The sequence below is a fragment of the Ranitomeya imitator genome, chromosome 2 (assembly GCF_032444005.1).
Source record: "Ranitomeya imitator isolate aRanImi1 chromosome 2, aRanImi1.pri, whole genome shotgun sequence".
In the NCBI taxonomy this organism is placed as follows: Eukaryota; Metazoa; Chordata; class Amphibia; order Anura; family Dendrobatidae; genus Ranitomeya; species Ranitomeya imitator.
The window spans coordinates 48,731,245-48,752,637 of record NC_091283.1 but is presented as its reverse complement, the minus strand read 5'-3'; the positions used below and the strand labels follow the sequence as shown (position 1 = coordinate 48,752,637).

Here is a 21,393-nt window from a genome sequence, read left to right as displayed (position 1 = left end):
TATACTTGGATGATATTTTGGTCTTCTCGGATAATTGGGAATCTCATGTGAAGCAGGTCAGAACGGTGTTTCAGGTCCTGCGTGCTAATTCTTTGTTTGTGAAGGGATCAAAGTGTCTCTTTGGTGTTCAGAAGATTTTATTTTTGGGGTTCATTTTTTCCCCTTCTACTATCGAGATGGACCCTGTTAAGGTCCAAGCCATCCATGATTGGACTCAGCCGACATCTCTGAAAAGTCTGCAAAAGTTCCTGGGCTTTGCTAATTTTTATCGTCGCTTCATCTGCAATTTTTCTAGTATTGCTAAACCATTGACCGATTTGACCAAGAAGGGTGCTGATGTGGTCAATTGGTCTTCTGCTGCTGTTGAAGCTTTTCAAGAGTTGAAGCGTCGTTTTTCTTCTGCCCCTGTGTTGTGTCAACCAGATGTTTCGCTTCCGTTCCAGGTCGAGGTTGCTGCTTCTGAGATTGGAGCGGGGGCTGTTTTGTCACAGAGAAGTTCTGATTTCTCGGTGATGAAACCATGCGCCTTCTTTTCCAGGAAGTTTTCGCCTGCTGAGCGAAATTATGATGTTGGCAATCGAGAGTTGCTGGCCATGAAGTGGGCATTCGAGGAGTGGGGTCATTGGCTTGAAGGAGCTAAGCATCGCGTGCTGGTCTTAACTGATCATAAGAACTTGACTTATCTCAAGTCTGCCAAGCGGTTGAATACCAGACAGGCTCGTTGGTCGCTGTTTTTTGCCCGTTTTGACTTTGTGGTTTCGTACCTTCCTGGCTCTAAAAATGTGAAGGCGGATGCCCTGTCTAGGAGTTTTGTGCCCGACTCTCCGGGTTTATCTGAGCCGGCGGGTATTCTCAAAGAGGGAGTAATTGTGTCTGCCATCTCCCCTGATTTGCGGCGGGTGCTGCAAAAATTTCAGGCTAATAAACCTGATCGTTGCCCAGCGGAGAAACTGTTTGTCCCTGATAGGTGGACGAATAAAGTTATCTCTGAGGTTCATTGTTCGGTGTTGGCTCATCATCCTGAAATCTTTCGTACCAGAGAGTTAGTGGCTAGATCCTTTTGGTGGCCATCTCTGTCGCGGGATGTGCGTTCTTTTGTGCAGTCGTGTGGGATTTGTGCTCGGGCTAAGCCCTGCTGTTCTCGTGCCAGTGGGTTGCTTTTGCCCTTGCCGGTCCCGAAGAGGCCTTGGACACATATCTCTATGGATTTTATTTCAGTTCTTCCCGTCTCTCAAAAGATGTCAGTCATTTGGGTGGTTTGTGATCGCTTCTCTAAGATGGTCCATTTGGTACCCTTGTCTAAATTACCTTCCTCCTCTGATTTGGTGCCATTATTCTTCCAGCATGTGGTTCGTTTACATGGCATTCCAGAGAATATCGTTTCTGACAGAGGTTCCCAGTTTGTTTCGAGGTTTTGGCGAGCTTTTTGTGCTAGGATGGGCATTGGCTTGTCTTTTTCCTCGGCTTTCCATCCTCAGACCAATGGCCAGACCGAACGAACCAATCAGACCTTGGAAACATATCTGAGATGCTTTGTTTCTGCTGATCAGGATGACTGGGTGTCCTTTTTGCCTTTGGCTGAGTTCGCCCTTAATAATCGGGCCAGCTCGGCTACCTTGGTTTCGCCGTTTTTCTGCAACTCTGGCTTCCATGCTCGTTTCTCTTCAGGGCAGGTTGAGTCTTCGGACTGTCCTGGTGTGGATACTGTGGTGGACAGGTTGCAGCAGATTTGGACTCATGTAGTGGACAATTTGACCTTGTCCCAGGAGAAGGCTCAACGTTTCGCTAATTGCAGACGCTTTGTGGGTCCCCGACTTCGTGTTGGGGATTTGGTTTGGTTGTCTTCTCGTCATATTCCTATGAAGGTTTCCTCTCCTAAGTTTAAACCTCGTTTCATTGGTCCGTATAGGATTTCTGAGGTTCTTAATCCTGTGTCTTTTCGTTTGACCCTTCCAGATTCTTTTTCCATCCATAACGTATTCCATAGGTCATTGTTGCAGAGATACGTGGCACCTATGGTTCCATCTGTTGATCCTCCTGCTCCGGTTTTGGTGTAGGGGGAGTTGGAGTATATTGTGGAGAAGATTTTGGATTCTCGTGTTTCAAGACGGAAACTCCAGTATCTGGTTAAGTGGAAGGGTTATGCTCAGGAAGATAATTCCTGGGTCTTTGCCTCTGATGTCCATGCTTCCGATCTTGTTCGTGCCTTTCATATGGCTCATCCTGGTCGTCCTGGGGGCTCTGGTGAGGGTTCGGTGACCCCTCCTCAAGGGGGGGGTACTGTTGTGAATTCTGTGGCAGAGCTCCCTCCTGTGGTCACAAGTGGTACTTCGGCTGATTCTCTCTATGAGCTTCCGTTGGTGGAGGAAAGTGGTACTGCGGCTTCTGAGTTTCCTTCCTCAGGTGATATGGTGAAGTCGTTAGGTGCTGCTCTATTTAACTACTGTCATGAACAGGCAATTCAGTACAACAATGGACATTGAAGTCAGAGCACATACAGTGACCTGACAATAACTCAAAAACATAGAACGAGCTCTGAGACGTGGGAACTCTGCTGACCGCAATCCCTAATCCTCTCCAACCACAACTAGAGGCAGCTGTGGATTGCGCCTAACGCTCCCTATGCAACTCGGCACAGCCTGAGAAACTAGCTAGACTGAAGATAGAAAATAAGCCTACCTTGCCTCAGAGAAATTCCCCAAAGGAAAAGGCAGCCCCCACATATAATGACTGTGAGTTAAGATGAAAAGACAAATGTAGAGATGAAATAGATTTAGCAAAGTGAGGCCCGACTTTCTGAACAGAGCGAGGATAGGAAAGGTAACTTTGCGGTCAACACAAAACCCTACAAAAACCACGCAAAGGGGGCAAAAAGACCCTCCGTACCGAACTAACGGCACGGAGGTACACCCTCTGCGTCCCAGAGCTTCCAGCAAGCAAGGAAAAAACAAAAAGCAAGTTGGACAGAAAAAACAGCAAACAAAATAGCAAACGCGGAACTTAGCTATGCAGAGCAGCAGGCCACAGGAACGATCCAGGAGGAAACAGGTCCAATACTAGAACATTGACTAGAGGCCAGGATCAAAGCACTAGGTGGAGTTAAATAGAGCAGGACCTAACGACTTCACCACATCACCTGAGGAAGGAAACTCAGAAGCCGCAGTACCACTTTCCTCCACCAATGGAAGCTCATAGAGAGAATCAGCCAAAGTACCACTTGTGACCACAGGAGGGAGCTCTGCCACAGAATTCACAACAGGGCAGCAGTGGTCTGGTCAGTGGAGGACTAGTGGAAGGAGGGACCGCAGACAGGCGTAGTAGGCCTAACATAGCAAAATAAGGCTGTAGGCACTTTAAAATTGGTTCCAGGGGTACACGGACAGCAGTGGTCTGGTCAGTAGAGGACTAGTGGAAGGAGGGACCGCAGACAGGCGTAGTAGGCCTAACATAACAAAATTTGGCTGTAGGCACTTTAAAATTGGTTCCAGGGGTACACGGGCAGCAGTGGTCTGGTCAGTGGAGGACTAGAGGAAGGAGGGACCGCAGACAGGTGTAGTAGGCCTAACATAACAAAATTTGGCTGTAGGCACTTTAAAATTGGTTCCAGGGGTACACGGGCAGCAGTGGTCTGGTCAGTGGAGGACTAGTGGAAGGAGGGACCGCAGACAGGCGTAGTAGGCCTAACATAACAAAATTTGGATGTAGGCACTTTAAAATTGGTTCCAGGGGTACACGGGCAGCAGTGGTCTGGTCAGTGGAGGACTAGTGGAAGAGGGACCGCAGACAGGCGTAGTAGGCCTAACATAACAAAATTTGGCTGTAGGCACTTTAAAATTGGTTCCAGGGGTACACGGGCAGCAGTGGTCTGGTCAGTGGAGGACTAGTGGAAGGAGGGACCGCAGACTGGCGTAGTAGGCGTAACATAACAAAATTTGGCTGTAGGCACTTTAAAATTGGTTCCAGCGGTACACGTGCCGCAGTGGTCTGGTCAGTGGAGGACTAGTGGAAGGAGGGACCGCAGACAGGCGTAGTAGGCCTAACATAACAAAATTTGGATGTAGGCATTTTAAAATTGGTTCCAGGGGTACACGGGCAGCAGTGGTCTGGTCAGTGGAGGACTAGTGGAAGGAGGGACCGCAGACAGGCGTAGTAGGCCTAACATAACAAAATTTGGATGTAGGCACTTTAAAAATTGGTTCCAGGGGTACACGGGCCGCAGTGGTCTGGTCAGTGGAGGACTAGTGGAAGGAGGGACCGCAGACAGGCGTAGTAGGCCTAACATAAAATAAGGCTGTAGGCACTATAAAATTGGTTCCAGGGGTACACGGGCAGCAGTGGTCTGGTCAGTAGAGGACTAGTGGAAGGAGTGACCGCAGACAGGCGTAGTAGGCCTAACATAACAAAATTTGGCTGTAGGCACTTTAAAATTGGTTCCAGGGGTACACGGGCAGCAGTGGTCTGGTCAGTGGGGGACTAGAGGAAAGAGGGACCGCAGACAGGCCTAGTAGGCCTAACGTAACAAAATTTGGCTGTAGGCACTTTAAAATTGGTTCCAGGGGTACACGGGCAGCAGTGGTCTGGTCAGTGGAGGACTAGTGGAAGGAGGAACCGCAGACAGGCGTAGTAGGCCTAACATAACAAAATTTGGATGTAGGCACTTTAAAATTGGTTCCAGGGGTACACGGGCAGCAGTGGTCTGGTCAGTGGAGGACTAGTGGAAGGAGGGACCGCAGACAGGCGTAGTAGGCCTAACATAACAAAATTTGGCTGTAGGCACTTTAAAATTGGTTCCAGGGGTACACGGGCAGCAGTGGTCTGGTCAGTGGAGGACTAGTGGAAGGAGGGACCGCAGACAGGCGTAGTAGGCCTAACATAACAAAATTTGGCTGTAGGCACTTTAAAATTGGTTCCAGGGGTACACGGGCAGCAGTGGTCTGGTCAGTGGAGGACTAGTGGAAGGAGGGACCGCAGACAGGCGTAGTAGGCCTAACATAACAAAATTTGGCTGTAGGCACTTTAAAATTGGTTCCAGCGGTACACGTGCCGCAGTGGTCTGGTCAGTGGAGGACTAGTGGAAGGAGGGACCGCAGACAGGCGTAGTAGGCCTAACATAACAAAATTTGGATGTAGGCATTTTAAAATTGGTTCCAGGGGTACACGGGCAGCAGTGGTCTGGTCAGTGGAGGACTAGTGGAAGGAGGGACCGCAGACAGGCGTAGTAGGCCTAACATAACAAAATTTGGCTGTAGGCACTTTAAAAATTGGTTCCAGGGGTACACGGGCCGCAGTGGTCTGGTCAGTGGAGGACTAGTGGAAGGAGGGACCGCAGACAGGCGTAGTAGGCCTAACATAAAATAAGGCTGTAGGCACTATAAAATTGGTTCCAGGGGTACACGGGCAGCAGTGGTCTGGTCAGTAGAGGACTAGTGGAAGGAGTGACCGCAGACAGGCGTAGTAGGCCTAACATAACAAAATTTGGCTGTAGGCACTTTAAAATTGGTTCCAGGGGTACACGGGCAGCAGTGGTCTGGTCAGTGGGGGACTAGAGGAAAGAGGGACCGCAGACAGGCCTAATAGGCCTAACGTAACAAAATTTGGCTGTAGGCACTTTAAAATTGGTTCCAGGGGTACACGGGCAGCAGTGGTCTGGTCAGTGGAGGACTAGTGGAAGGAGGACCTGCAGACAGGCGTAGTAGGCCTAACATAACAAAATTTGGATGTAGGCACTTTAAAATTGGTTCCAGGGGTACACAGGCAGCAGTGGTCTGGTCAGTGGAGGACTAGTGGAAGGAGGGACCGCAGACAGGCGTAGTAGGCCTAACATAACAAAATTTGGCTATAGGCACTTTAAAATTGGTTCCAGGGGTACACGGGCAGCAGTGGTCTGGTCAGTGGAGGACTAGTGGAAGGAGGGACCGCAGACAGGCGTAGTAGGCCTAACATAACAAAATTTGGCTGTAGGCACTTTAAAATTGGTTCCAGGGGTACACGGGCAGCAGTGGTCTGGTCAGTGGAGGACTAGTGGAAGGAGGGACCGCAGACAGGCGTAGTAGGCCTAACATAACAAAATTTGGCTGTAGGCACTTTAAAATTGGTTCCAGGGGTACACGGGCAGCAGTGGTCTGGTCAGTGGAGGACTAGTGGAAGGAGGGACCGCAGACAGGCGTAGTAGGCCTAACATAACAAAATAAGGCTGTAGGCACTTTAAAATTGGTTCCAGGGGTACACGGGCAGCAGTGGTCTGGTCAGTGGAGGACTAGTGGAAGGAGGGACCGCAGACAAGCGAAGTAGGCCTAACATAACAAAATGTGGCTGTAGTCACTTTAAAATTGGTTCCAGGGGTACACGGGCAGCAGTTGTTTGGTCAGTGGAGGACTAGTGGAAGGAGGGACCGCAGACAGGCGTAGTAGGCCTAACATAACAAAATTTGGCTGTAGGCTCTTGCAATTCTCTTGCAGGGGCACACAGGCAGCATTGGTGTTGTCAGCGGAGGCCGATTGTAATGAGTGTCTGCCAGTTAGTACTCCCAAAAAATAAATAGATGTTAATGTCTCGCATTACAGCAAAAGCAAAACACAAAAGGGTGGAATACTTAGGTACAGGGGTGGGCTCCTCTACTGAGTTTTAGACCTAGTAATGTGGCGCTAATTATTTACTGGTGTAAATATAGGACGCTGCCCCAGACTGTGTTATGTACCATCATACATGTCAACACAATGGTATTGTCAGTGCCAGGCATTGAAGGATGTCAGCGCATAGACTACACACTGGTGGAACTGTGAGAGATAATTGTGCAAGTGGTCGAGCAATGTTTGAGCTGGGGGGGAACTCTCTTGTGGCCGGCGGTACAGGCCCAGGGCCCCTCATGTTACAACAGTGTATCTGACGTTGAGTGTGCACCACCACCACCAGAGACACTTTATTGTACTATGAGGGACCCAGTGGCAGTGCCGTCGACCAAAAGCGGGCACATCCACCTCTTCAGACAAACGGCACTCTCACGGGTGCTTGCGCCAAGTGGCGAGACCACGGCCCCGTGGGGAGTTTGGCCATTTAGGGAGGTGTAAACATGTCGTATGCTGGACAATCAGCTGCTGCAAATTACGAGATTGGAAAATTCAGTCAGAGTAGTCCACAAGCAAGACCTTTTCATAGTAAAGCTAGGCGTCAGCCGGGCAAGATGGGGCAAAAGAATTTGAAATCCTGTTGTGGTTCATTTTAATGAAGGTTAGATCATCAACATTTTGGGTAGCCAGACGAGTCCTTTTTTCGGTTAATATTGAACCTGCAGCACTGAATACTCTTTCTGATAGGACACTAGCTGCCGGGCAAGCAAGCTCCTGCAATGCATATTCTGCCAATTCTGGCCATGTGTCTAATTTGGATGCCCAGTAATCAAATGGGAATGACGGTTGAGGGAGAACATTGATAAGGGATGAAAAATAGTTAGTAACCATACTGGACAAATGTTGTCTCCTGTCACTTTGAATTGATGCTGCAGTACCTGTCCTGTCTGCGGTCATAGCAAAATCACTCCACAACCTGGTCAGAAAACCCCTCTGTCCAACGCCACTTCTGATTTGTGCACCTCTAACACCTCTGGTCTGCTGCCCCCTGCAGCTCGTGTGAGAACGATCACGGGCGCTGTGTGCTGGCAATGCCTGAAGCAAACGGTCAACAAGAGTTGATTGTTTGGTTGCTAATATTAGTTCCAAGTTCTCATGTGGCATAATATTTTGCAATTTGCCTTTATAGCGAGGATCAAGGAGGCAGGTCAACCTGTAATCGTCATCGTTCATCATTTTAGTAATGCGTGTGTCCCTTTTGAGGATACGTAAGGCATAATCCGCCATGTGGCCCAAAGTTCCAGTTGTCAAATCTGCGGTTGTGCTGGGTTGAGGGGCAGTGTCAGGCAAGTCTAAAAACCAGAGCCCGGCCTTGCCACGCCACCAATTTCCAGTGGCCCCGGCAAAGCTTCCTCATTAAAAAAATACTCATCCCCATCATCCTCCTCGTCCTCTTCCTCCTCCTGTTCGCCCGCTACCTCGTCCTGTACACTGCCCTGACCAGACAATGGCTGACTGTCATCAAGGCTTTCCTCTTCCTCTGCTGCAGACGCCTGCTCCTTTATGTGCGTCAAACTTTGCATCAGCAGATGCATTAGGGGGATGCTCATGCTTATTATGGCGTTGTCTGCACTAACCAGCCGTGTGCATTCCTCAAAACACTGAAGGACTTGACACATGTCTTGTATCTTCGACCACTGCACACCTGACAATTCCATGTCTGCCATCCTACTGCCTGCCCGTGTATGTGTATCCTCCCATAAATACATAACAGCACGCCTCTGTTCGCACAGTCTCTGAAGCATGTGCAGTGTTGAGTTCCACCTTGTTGCAACGTCTATGATTAGGCGATGCTGGGGAAGGTTCAAAGAACGCTGATAGGTCTGCATACAGCTGGAGTGTACGGTCGAACGGTGGATATGCGAGCAAAGTCCGCGCACTTTGAGGAGCAGGTCGGATAACCCCGGATAACTTTTCAGGAAGCACTGCACCACCAGGTTTAAGGTGTGAGCCAGGCAAGGAATGTGTTTCAGTTGGGAAAGGGAGATGGCAGCCATGAAATTCCTTCCGTTATCACTCACTACCTTGCCTGCCTCAAGATCTACAGTGCCCAGCCACGACTGCGTTTCTTTCTGCAAGAACTTGGACAGAACTTCCGCAGTGTGTCTGTTGTCGCCCAAACACTTCATAGCCAATACAGCCTGCTGACGCTTGCCAGTAGCTGCCCCATAATGGGACAACTGGTGTGCAACAGTGGCAGCTGCGGATGGAGTGGTTTGGTGACTGCGGTCTGTGGACGAGCTCTCGCTTCTGCAGGAGGACGAGGAGGAGGAGGAGGGGGTGCGAACGGCTACAGCCAACTGTTTCCTAGACCGTGGGCTAGGCAGAACTGTCCCAAAATTGCTGTCCCCTGTGGACCCTGCATCCACCACATTCACCCAGTGTGCCGTGATGGACACGTACCGTCCCTGCCCATGCCTACTTATCCATGCATCTGTTGTCAGGTGCAACTTTGTACTGCCTGAGTGCATGGACGATGCGCTCTTTAACATGCTGGTGGAGGGCTGGGATGGCTTTTCTCGAAAAGAAGTGTCGACTGGGTAGCTCGTAGCGTGGTACAGCGCAGTCCATCAGGGCTTTGAAAGCTTCGCTTTCAACTAACCGGTAGGGCATCATCTCTAACGAGATTAGTCTAGCTATGTGGGCGTTCAAACCCTGTGTACGCGGATGCGAGGCTAAGTACTTCCTTTTTCTAACCAGAGTCTCATGTAGGGTGAGCTGGACTGGAGAGCTGGAGATCGTGGAACTAGCGGGGGTGCCGGTGGACATGGCAGACTGAGAGACGGTTGGAGACGGTATTGTTGCCGCCGGTGGCCTAGATGCAGTGTTTCCTACTACGAAACTGGTGATTCCTTGACCCTGACTGCTTTGGCCTGGCAAAGAAACCTGCACAGATACTGCAGGTGGTGCGGAAAATGGTGGCCTTACAGTGATGGAAGGGATGTTGCGTTGATGACTAGCTTCATTGGCCGAGGGTGCTACAACCTTAAGGGACGTTTGGTAGTTAGTCCAGGCTTGCAAATGCATGGTGGTTAAATGTCTATGCATGCAACTTGTATTTAGACTTTTCAGATTCTGACCTCTGCTTAAGGTAGTTGAACATTTTTGACAGATGACTTTGCGCTGATCAATTGGATGTTGTTTAAAAATATGCCAGACTGCACTCTTTCTAGCATCGGATACCTTTTCAGGCATTGCAGACTGAGCTTTAACCGGATGGCCACGCTGTCCTCCAACAGGTTTTGGCTTTGCCACGTGTTTTGGGCCAGATACGGGCCCGGCAGATGGAACCTGTTGCAATGTTGATGCCTGCTGCGGCCCCTCCTCCTCTGCTTCAGAACTACTGCCGCCTGCACCCTGTTCCTGTTCCCCCAATGGCTGCCAATCGGGGTCAACAACTGGGTCATCTATAACCTCCTCTTCTATCTCGTGTGCAACTTCAGTAGATCAGTACCCTGCAAGGGCAATGTTGTGGTCTGAGTCAAAGGAACAGCATAGTAGTCTGGCTGTGGCTGTGCATCAGTGCACTCCATGTCAGATTCAACTTGTAATGGGCATGGCCTGTTAACTGTTTCACTTTCTAAGCCAGGGACGGTATGTGTAAAGAGCTCCATGGAGTAACCCGTTGTGTCGCCTGCTGCATCCTTCTCTGTGGTTTTTTTTGCTGAAGAGGACAAGGAAGCGACTTGTCCCTGACCGTGAACATCCACTAACGACGCGCTGTTTTTACATTTACCAGTTTCAGAAGAGGAGGCAAAAGAGCTGGAGGCTGAGTCAGCAAGGTAAGCCAAAACTTGCTCTTGCTGCTCCGGCTTTAAAAGCGGTTTTCCTACTCCCAAAAAAGGGAGCGTTCAAGGCCTTGTGTAGCCAGACGACGAACCTGGCTCCACAGCTCGAGACTTAGGTCCTATATTGTTTTTCCCACGACCATCTGATGCTCCACTAGTACTACCACTACCAGCTGGCAATGAACGCCCACGGCCACGACCTCTTCCACCAGACTTCCTCATTGTTTTAAAAATGTCACCAAAGTAACGGTATTTGTTACTGTCAAACAACTTACAAGGTGAACTCTAACTTCTGTATGATTTAGATATCCCTTTATAGGTGGGTGAGACCGCAAGGAAAATCAGGCACGATGTTACACACTCTGTTTTCTGTGGCACCAAATGAGAGAGATGCCACACACGCAGGACTGTCACTCAAGCACAAATGTCAATATTAATCTCACACTGTTTCTTTTTTTTTCAGGGAGAATTTAATAACCCAAAGCAGGCACTAGGCTTTCTGTGGCCCACTATTTCTGAGAGATGGCACACACGACTGGCACAGAAGCACAAAGGCCAATATTAATCTCCCACTGTTTTTTTTTTTTGTCAGGGAGAATTTATAAACCCAATAAAAAAAAACACTAGGCTTTCTATGGCCCACTATTTGAGAGAGATGGCACACTCAGGAGTCAGGACTGGCACACAAGCAGAAAGGCCAATATTAATCTCCCACTGTTTTTTTATTTTTTCAGGGAGAATTTAGAAACCAAATTTTTAAAGTAAAAAAATAAATAGGCTTTCTATGGCCCACTATTTGAGAGAGATGGCACATTCAGGAGTCAGGACTGGCACACAAGCAGAAAGGCCAATATTAATCTCCCACTGTTTTTTTATTTTTTCACGGAGAATTTAGAAACCACATTTTTAAAGTAAAAAAATAAATAGGCTTTCTATGGCCCACTATTTGAGAGAGATGGCACACTCAGGAGTCAGGACTGGCACACAAGCAGAAAGGCCAATATTAATCTCCCACTGTTTTTTTATTTTTTCAGGGAGAATTTAGAAACCAAATTTTAAAGTAAAAAAATAAATAGGCTTTCTATGGCCCACTATTTGAGATAGATGGCACACTCAGGAGTCAGGACTGGCACACAAGCAGAAAGGCCAATATTAATCTCCCACTGTTTTTTTATTTTTTCAGGCAGAATTTAGAAACCAAATTTTTAAAACAAAAAAATAAATAGGCTTTCTATGGCCCACTATTTGAGAGAGATGGCACACTCAGGAGTCAGGACTGGCACACAAGCATAAAGGCCAATATTAATCTCCCACTGTGTGTTAGGACTGGCGGAACGCACCAAGACAGATGATAAAGGTGCGTTCGCAGTCCGGGGTCCACAGTGCAGGTGAGAACCTGCTGCTAGCAATTTGCAGACAATATGGCGGTACACTAAAGTATACACGCGTGGGTTAAACCTCACCCAGCGTGAAGAAAGCGATCCTGTTAATTCACAGGACCGCAGTACCGCACTAGTGCGCGAGCAAGTGGTCAGCGGACTTAACCCCAGAAGGGATTGGAGCCCGATTAGACCCTTGCTGGCGTAACACCGCAACTGGGTGTGTAGAAAACCTTAAGAAATATATGTGCACAAGAGTGCGAGCGATGCCGCACTAACGGACGCCACTAACCACCCAGACTCGGGTATGGAAAGCGCAAGGCAGGCGCACGGCGCCGTACTGGCAGGCACAGCTACAGGACGCTGTGATGTGTGTTTAGTGCTGTAGGCTAAGTCGGGCGCTAGATAGCAGCCATACACCTTCCGCGAACAGACATTCAATAGGGTAGGGGTTTCCAAGGACGACTTGCACTCACAACACACACACATAAGCAATTGTAAGACAATACTAGCGCATGGCCGTGCAGTCATGCGCAGTTTATATAGCAGCAGCACAGGAAGTGGCCACAGCACTTTTGCCCTTCTAGTACCTGCCAAGAGGACCAATGGAATGTGCTGCAGAGCCTGAGCACATGACCCTCGATCTCCAACGGGAGACCTTACGCTGGGCATGCTCAGTACGTGCAGACAAGGACTTAGTCCCAGAGGAGTCTGCTCGCTGCTGACCAGCACAGACTTTAATAGCAGAGACTGGAGAAGCAGCAGTATCTCTCAGAACAGAGTGAGAATGAGCAAGACGCTGGGACCGACGTCCTTGCTGAGCAGACTCCACTGGGGCTGGACAAGAATGGGAGACCGCAGCGGAGGTGGCTCGAGATTCCCCCTGTGCAGAAGTGGGAACTCGACCCCTAACATCACCCCCCCTCCTAGGGCCCCCCCCTCCTTGGGCCTCGCTACGTTCGAAGGCAGCAATGAGCTGCGGAGCCCGAATGTGCTCAGCGGGCTCCCAGAACCTATCCTCAGGGCCGTAACCCTTCCAGTCCAACCAGAAAAATTTTTTGCCCCGTACCACCTTGCACCCCAAGATAGCGTTCACCTCGAAATCGTCCGTAGACGAACCCGATGTCCCGGCAGAAGACTCAGAAAACCGAGACATGTATACGGGCTTAAGGAGGGACACATGAAAGGTGTCGGTGATACCAAGGCGTGGAGGAAGGGCCAGACGGTAGACCACAGGATTAACCTGTTCGAGGACCTTGAAGGGACCCAAGTAGCGAGGAGCAAATTTAGTGGACTCAACTCGCAGCCTGATGTTACGGGCGGAGAGCCACACCAAGTCGCCAGGAGCAAAGGACGGGGCGGGGCGCCGATGAGCATCGGCGGAGGACCTCATTCTCTCCTTAGAGGCCCGAATGGCATACTGAGTGCGATCACAAATATCCCGTGCCTCCACAGCCCAGTCTGCCACCCTGGAGTCTGCGGAAGACACGGGCATAGGCACAGGTACCCGTGGATGCTGACCATAGTTGAGGAGGAATGGGGTTTGTCCAGTGGAGTCGGCTACGGCGTTGTTCAGCGCAAACTCTGCCCATGATAGCAAGGATGCCCAGTCATCCTGCCTGGCTGAAACAAAATGTCGCAGGTATGTGACCAAGGTCTGGTTGGCCCTCTCTACCAACCCATTCGTCTCGGGATGATAAGCGGAAGAGAGATTCAACTCAATACTGAGAAGACGACACAGCTCTCTCCAGAACCGAGACGCAAACTGGGGACCCCGGTCACTGACAATTTTGTCAGGCATACCATGTAGGCGGAAGATGTGCTTAATGAACAACGCAGCCAAGGCCCGGGCAGAAGGTAACCGTGGTAGCGGCACCAAATGCACCATTTTCGAGAAATGATCGGTGATGACCCAAATGATGGTACAGCCACGAGACTTGGGCAAACCCACGACAAAATCCATCCCGACCATCTCCCAGGGCCTATCTGCCACCGGCAAAGGATAGAGCAACCCAGCTGGCCTTTGACGCGGAGATTTATTTTTGGCACAGGAGACACACGCCAGAATATAATCCCTGACATCCCGGACCATATGCGGCCACCAGTACGTCCTCGCCAGTAGCTCAGATGTCCTCTTTGTTCCAAAGTGTCCACCCACTCTGGACGAATGAGCCTAAGAGAGAACCTCCGGTCGCAAATTAATGGGCACAAAAGTCTTGCCCGGAGGCACAGACTCAAGCGAAACCGGTGCTACGGTTCTCAGGCTCTCAGAGGGAACAATAAGCCGAGGCTCCTCTTCCTCCTCTTCAGTTGACATAAGGGAGCGAGAGAGAGCATCAGCACGAATATTCTTCTCCCCGGCGAGAAAATGAAGAGAAAAGTGGAACCGGGAAAAGAACAAGGACCATCTGGCTTGGCGAGAATTTAGCCGCTGGGCTGTCTGTAAGTAGACCAAATTTTTGTGGTCAGTGTAAACCTGGAAGGGAAACCGCGCACCTTCCAGAAGATGTCTCCACTCTGAAAAGGCCAACTTCATTGCTAGCAGCTCCCTATCCCCGATGGAGTAGTTTCTCTCCGCTGGCGAGAAAGTCTTAGAGAAGAAGAAACATGGATGCTTCCGACCTTGAGCATCCTTCTGGTAGAGGACTGCTCCAGCACCAACGGACGAGGCATCCACCTCCATTAGGAATGGCTTATCCACATCAGGACGATGTAAGATGGGAGCGCTAGCAAAGTGGGACTTAATAGAAGTGAAGGCCTTGGAGACCTCTTCCGACCACAATTTAGGATTCGCTCCCTTCTTGGTGAGGGCTACCAAGGGAGCTACCAGAGTTGAGAAGTGGGGAATGAACTGGCGGTAATAGTTAATGAACCCCATAAAGCGCTGCACCGCTTTAAGAGAATGGGGCTCTTGCCAGTCCATCACAGCCTGTAGTTTGGCAGGATCCATAGCCAATCCCTGGGCGGAGATGATATAGCCCAGGAACGGCAAAGACTCCTGCTCAAACATACACTTCTCCAACTTAGCGTAAAGAGAGTTTGCCCGTAGGAGGTCGAAGACTCTGCCAACATCTCTCCGGTGGGAGTCAATATCTGGAGAAAAGATGAGAATATCATCCAGATAGACTACAACTGAGGTGGAAAGCATATCCCGGAAGATGTCGTTGACAAAGTCTTGAAAAACGGCTGGGGCATTACAGAGCCCGAAGGGCATCACCAGATACTCATAGTGCCCATCTCTGGTGTTAAACGCCGTTTTCCATTCGTCCCCCTCACGGATGCGAATCAGGTTGTAAGCACCCCGCAGATCTAATTTAGTAAATACCCTTGCTCCCCGAAGCCTATCGAAGAGCTCAGATATCAAGGGCAAGGGATACTTGTTCTTAACGGTGATAGCGTTAAGACCCCTGTAGTCTATGCATGGACGTAGCTCCCCATTCTTCTTCTGGACGAAGAAGAACCCTGCCCCAGCAGGTGACACTGACTTCCTAATAAACCCTCTTGCCAGATTCTCTTGAATGTACTGAGACATGGCCTCTGTCTCCGGGAGAGATAATGGATAAACTCGACCCCGGGGAGGCTCCGCACCAGGCAAGAAATCGATAGGACAGTCATAGGGGCGATGGGGCGGAAGGGTCTCCGCCGCCTTCTTGGAGAACACGTCTGCGTAAGACCAATATTGCTTGGGGAGAGAGGATAGATCTGCGGGTACCTCAGTAGTAGCAACCTGAACGCACTCTCGGTGACACCTACCGCCACATGATTCACCCCATCCCAGAATTCTGCCTGAGGACCACTCGATGTGAGGAGAGTGGTACCGTAGCCAAGGTATCCCCAACAGGACCTCATCAATACCCTCAGGAATGACGAGCAGAGAAATAATCTCCTGATGGGATGGCGACAGGGACAGAGTAACAGGGATGGTCTGATGTGTTATCTGTGCGGGGAGTGTCGACCCATTCACCACTCGTACCGTTACTGGTTGAGATAGCATAACCAGGGGTATTGCGTGACGTTGGGCGAAGGCAGAAGACATAAAATTGCCCTCCGCCCCAGAATCCACGCAAAGGTCTACCGAGTGGGAGGATGAGCCAAAGGTAATTGTCCCCTTGAAGGACAATTTGGAGGCAAACGTCGCAGTGTCTAGTGCACCTCCACCTACTACCACTAGACGCTGACATTTCCTCGACCGCTGATGACATCTGGTGGCAAGATGTCCTGACTGTTGGCAAACTTGGCAACCCTGGAGTGCACGAGCGGTCTGGGACTTAGATCCCGCTCGTGACACCACCTTAGGTTCCTGGAACTCAGGAGCCTGGACTGGAAATTCCAAAGGTTTGGCGAAGGTGGGAGCCAGCCGAAACCTCTGCCTACACTGGGCTCGCTCTAACCTCCGCTCGTGAAAACGGAGGTCAATGCGAGTAGATACTGCTATTAACTCCTCCAGTGTGGCGGGAATCTCCCTAGTGGCCAGAGCATCCTTAACGTGGTCAGCCAGCCCCCTCCAAAATATAGGGATAAGGGCTTTATCCGACCACTCCAGCTCAGATGCCAGAGTGCGGAAATGAACGGCAAAAAGGCTGACCAAGGATGAGCCCTGAGTCAGTGCCAACAGTTGGAGCGCCGTGTCATGGGTGACGCGAGGTCCTAGAAAGACCTGTTTCAGAGTACTCAAGAATAACGGAGCACTCTGCACCACATGATCGCCACGCTCCCACAGCGGCGTAGCCCACTGCAACGCCCTGTCCGACAATAAGGAAATTACAAAGCCCACCTTAGCCCGCTCTGTAGGGAAACGAGAGGCCAGAAGCTCGAGATGTATTGAGCACTGACTCACGAAACCCCTACAGGACTTACTGTCACCAGAAAATCTCTCTGGTAGCGGGAGGCGAGATAGCGTCGGTACAGGAGCGGCAGTGGACAAGGTAGCTGCAGCCACACTTGCAGCCTGAACAGCGACAGCAGTAACATCCACAGCTGAGGTTGAACGCTCAAGAGCCGCCAACCTTCCCTCCAGCTGCTGGATGTACCGCTGTAAACGCTGGTCGTCCGCCATTTTACTAGCCAGACCCTGGTGCTAGTATTCTGTTAGGACTGGCGGAACGCACCAAGACAGATGATAAAGGTGCGTTCGCAGTCCGGGGTCCACCGTGCAGGTGAGAACCTGCTGCTAGCAATTTGCAGACAATATGGCGGTACACTAAAGTATACACGCGTGGGTTAAACCTCACCCAGCGTGAAGAAAGCGATCCTGTTAATTCACAGGACCGCAGTACCGCACTAGTGCGCGAGCAAGTGGTCAGCGGACTTAACCCCAGAAGGGATTGGAGCCCGATTAGACCCTTGCTGGCGTAACACCGCAACTGGGTGTGTAGAAAACCTTAAGAAATATATGTGCACAAGAGTGCGAGCGATGCCGCACTAACGGACGCCACTAACCACCCAGACTCGGGTATGGAAAGCGCAAGGCAGGCGCACGGCGCCGTACTGGCAGGCACAGCTACAGGACGCTGTGATGTGTGTTTAGTGCTGTAGGCTAAGTCGGGCGCTAGATAGCAGCCATACACCTTCCGCGAACAGACATTCAATAGGGTAGGGGTTTCCAAGGACGACTTGCACTCACAACACACACACATAAGCAATTGTAAGACAATACTAGCGCATGGCCGTGCGGTCATGCGCAGTTTATATAGCAGCAGCACAGGAAGTGGCCACAGCACTTTTGCCCTTCTAGGACCTGCCAAGAGGACCAATGGAATGTGCTGCAGAGCCTGAGCACATGACCCTCGATCTCCAACGGGAGACCTTACGCTGGGCATGCTCAGTACGTGCAGACAAGGACTTAGTCCCAGAGAAGTCTGCTCGCTGCTGACCAGCACAGACTTTAATAGCAGAGACTGGAGAAGCAGCAGTATCTCTCAGAACAGAGTGAGAATGAGCAAGACGCTGGGACCGACGTCCTTGCTGAGCAGACTCCACTGCGGCTGGACAAGAATGGGAGACCGCAGCGGAGGTGGCTCGAGATTCCCCCTGTGCAGAAGTGGGAACTCGACCCCTAACACTGTGTTTTTTATTTTTTCAGGGAAAATTTAGAAACCAAATTTTTAAAATAAAAAAATAAATAGGCTTTCTATGGCCCACTATTTGAGAGAGATGGCACACTCAGGAGTCAGGACTGGCACACAAGCAGAAAGGCCAATATTAATCTCCCACTGTTTTTTTTTATTTTTTTCAGGGAGAATTTGGAAACCAAATTTTTAAATTAAAAAAATAAATAGGCTTTCTATGGCCCACTATTTGAGAGAGATGGCACACTCAGGAGTCAGGACTGGCACACAAGCAGAAAGGCCAATATTAATCTCCCACTGTTTTTTTATTTTTTCAGGGAGAATTTAGAAACCAAATATTTAAAATAAAAAAATAAATAGGCTTTCTATGGCCCACTATTTGAGAGAGATGGCACACTCGGGACTGGCACACAAGCCCAAAGGCCAATATTAATCTCCCACTGGTTTTTTTGGTCAGGGAGAATTTATAAACCCAATAAAAAAATAAATAAATAGGCTTTCTATGGCCCACTATTTGAGAGAGATGGCAAACTCAGGAGTCAGGACTGGCACACAAACAGAAAGGCCAATATTAATCTCCCACTGTTTTTTTATTTTTTCAGGGAGAATTTAGAAACCAAATTTTAAAGTAAAAATATAAATAGGCTTTCTATGGCCCACTATTTGAGAGAGATGGCACACTCAGGAGTCAGGACTGGCACACAAGCAGAAAGGCCAATATTAATCTCCCACTGTTTTTTTTGGTCAGGGAGAATTTATAAACCCAATAAAAAAATAAATAAATAGGCTTTCTATGGCCCACTATTTGAGAGAGATGGCACACTCAGGAGTCAGGACTGGCACACAAGCAGAAAGGCCAATATTAATCTCCCACTGTTTTTTTATTTTTTCAGGGAGAATTTAGAAACCAAATTTTAAAGTAAAAAAATAAATAGGCTTTCTATGGCCCACTATTTGAGAGAGATGGCACACTCAGGAGTCAGGACTGGCACACAAGCAGAAAGGCCAATATTAATCTCCCACTGTTTTTTTTATTTTTTCAGGGAGAAATTAGAAACCAAATTAAAAAAAAAAATAATAGGCTTTCTATGGCCCACTATTTGAGAGAGATGGCACACTCAGGACTGGCACACAAGCACAAAGGCCAATATTAATCTCCCACTGTTTTTTTATTTTTTCAGGGAGAATTTAGAAACCAAATATTTAAAATAAAAAAATAAATAGGCTTTCTATGGCCCACTATTTGAGAGAGATGGCACACTCAGGACTGGCACACAAGCCCAAAGGCCAATATTAATCTCCCACTGTTTTTTGGGTCAGGGAGAATTTATTAACCCAATAAAAAAAATAAATAAATAGGCTTTCTATGGCCCACTATTTGAGAGAGATGGCACACTCAGGACTGGCATACAAGCAGAAAGGCCAATATTAATCTCCCACTGTTTTTTTATTTTTTCAGGGAGAATTTAGAAATCAAATTTTAAAGTAAAAAAATAAATAGGCTTTCTATGGCCCACTATTTGAGAGAGATGGCACACTCAGGAGTCAGGACTGGCACACAAGCAGAAAGGCCAATATTAATCTCCCACTGTTTTTTTTATTTTTTCAGGGAGAATTTAGAAACCAAATATTTAAAATAAAAAAATAAATAGGCTTTCTATGGCCCACTATTTGAGAGAGATGGCACACTCAGGACTGGCACACAAGCCCAAAGGCCAAAATTAATCTCCCACTGTTTTTTTTGGTCAGGGAGAAGTTATAAACCCAATAAAAAAATAAATAAATAGGCTTTCTATGGCCCACTATTTGAGAGAGATGGCACACTCAGGAGTCAGGACTGGCACACAAGCAGAAAGGCCAATATTAATCTCCCACTGTCATTTTTATTTTTTCAGGGAGAATTTAGAAACCAAATTTTTAAAACAAAAAAATAAATAGGCTTTCTATGGCCCACTATTTGAGAGAGATGGCACACTCAGGAGTCAGGACTGGCACCTAAGCAGAAAGGCCAATATTAATCTCCCACTGTTTTTTTTTTATTTTTTCAGGGAGAAATTAGAAACCAAATTAAAAAAATAAATAAATAGGCTTTCTATGGCCCACTATTTGAGAGAGATGGCACACTCAGGAGTCAGGACTGGCACACAAGCAGAAAGGCCAATATTAATCTCCCACTGTTTTTTTATTTTTTCAGGGAGAAATTAGAAACCAAATTAAAAAAAAAAAATTAATAGGCTTTCTATGGCCCAGTATTTGAGAGAGATGGCACACTCAGGACTGGCACACAAGCAGAAAAGCCAATATTAATCTACCACTGTTTTTTTTGGTCAGGGAGAATTTATAAACACAATAAAAAAAATAAATAAATAGGCTTTCTATGGCCCACTATTTAAGAGAGATGGCACACACAGGGATGGCACTCTAGCAGAAATGACAATCTTAATCTCCCACAACTTATTTTTTTAGGGAGAATTAAAAAAAAAAAAAAAAGGGACTGTCCTACAATTACTATCTCCCTGCAGTAATCTCAGCCAGGTATGCCAGGCAGCAATAAGGAGTGGACTGATGCACAAATTAAATAAAAAGTGTGGACAAACAAAAAAGATAGCTGTGCAGAAAGGAAGGAACAACAGGATTTGTGCTTTGAAAAAAGCAGTTGGTTTGCACAGCGGCGTACACACAGCAATGCAGCTATCAGGGAGCCTTCTAGGGCAGCCCAATGAGCTACAGCGCTGAGGAAAAAAAAATGTAGCTTCCACTGTTCCTGCAAACAAAAGCTGGTGTTGGACAGTGGAAATCGCTACAGCACAAGCGGTTTGGTGGTTAATGGACCCTGCCTAACGCTATCCCAGCTTCTGACGAAGCGGCAGCAACCTCTCCCTATGCTCAGATCAGCAGCAGTAAGATGGCGGTCGGCGGGAACGCCTCTTTATAGCCCCTGTGACGCCGCAGACAGCAAGCCAATCACTGCAATGCCCTTCTCTAAGATGGTGGGGACCAGGACCTATGTCATCACGCTGCCCACACTCTGCCTCCACCTTCATTGGCTGAAAAATGGCGCTTTTAGCGTCATTGAAACGCGACTTTGGCGCGAAAGTCACGTACCGCATGGCCGACCCCACACAGGGATCGGGTCGGGCTTTGCCAAAAGTCGGCGACTTTTGAAAATGAACGATCCGTTTCGCTCAACCCCAGCTACCACTACTCATCCCACCGTGCTATGAGAGGACTTTATTAAATTATATAAAAATATATTAAAATTATTACCTTGTATTTCTGGATATTTCATGAGTATAAGAAAACCGTATCTCAGAGTCAAACTTGTGGTTTCTGTTCCAGCAAGGAATAAGTCTGTTATTGTTGCCTGTAGATTCTCCTCACAAAATTCTGTATCTTGATTCTTTTTTTCCTGCAAAAAATAAATAAAACTCACCATTATTTTAAATATGAAAATTTGTCAAAAGCCTTTAAGCTCTTTAAAGATGAAATAAGAGTCAAACCAAGAGCAATGAAATGGAATGATGGATTTCAG

The 21,393-nt window shown here is 48.4% G+C and overlaps 1 protein-coding gene across 4 annotated transcripts in view; it reads right to left on the bottom strand.

Annotated features, from left to right (window-relative positions):
* The window catches only part of LOC138661766 (cytochrome P450 2C23-like), a 137,096-nt gene that overhangs the window by 34,810 nt on the left and 80,893 nt on the right, over nt 1-21,393 (bottom strand). For all 4 annotated transcript variants that reach the window (XM_069746667.1, XM_069746664.1, XM_069746668.1 and 1 more), the window contains one exon: nt 21,129-21,270. In XM_069746667.1, coding sequence (XP_069602768.1) covers nt 21,129-21,270 — 142 coding nt within the window. The remainder of the gene's footprint in view (nt 1-21,128; nt 21,271-21,393) is intronic.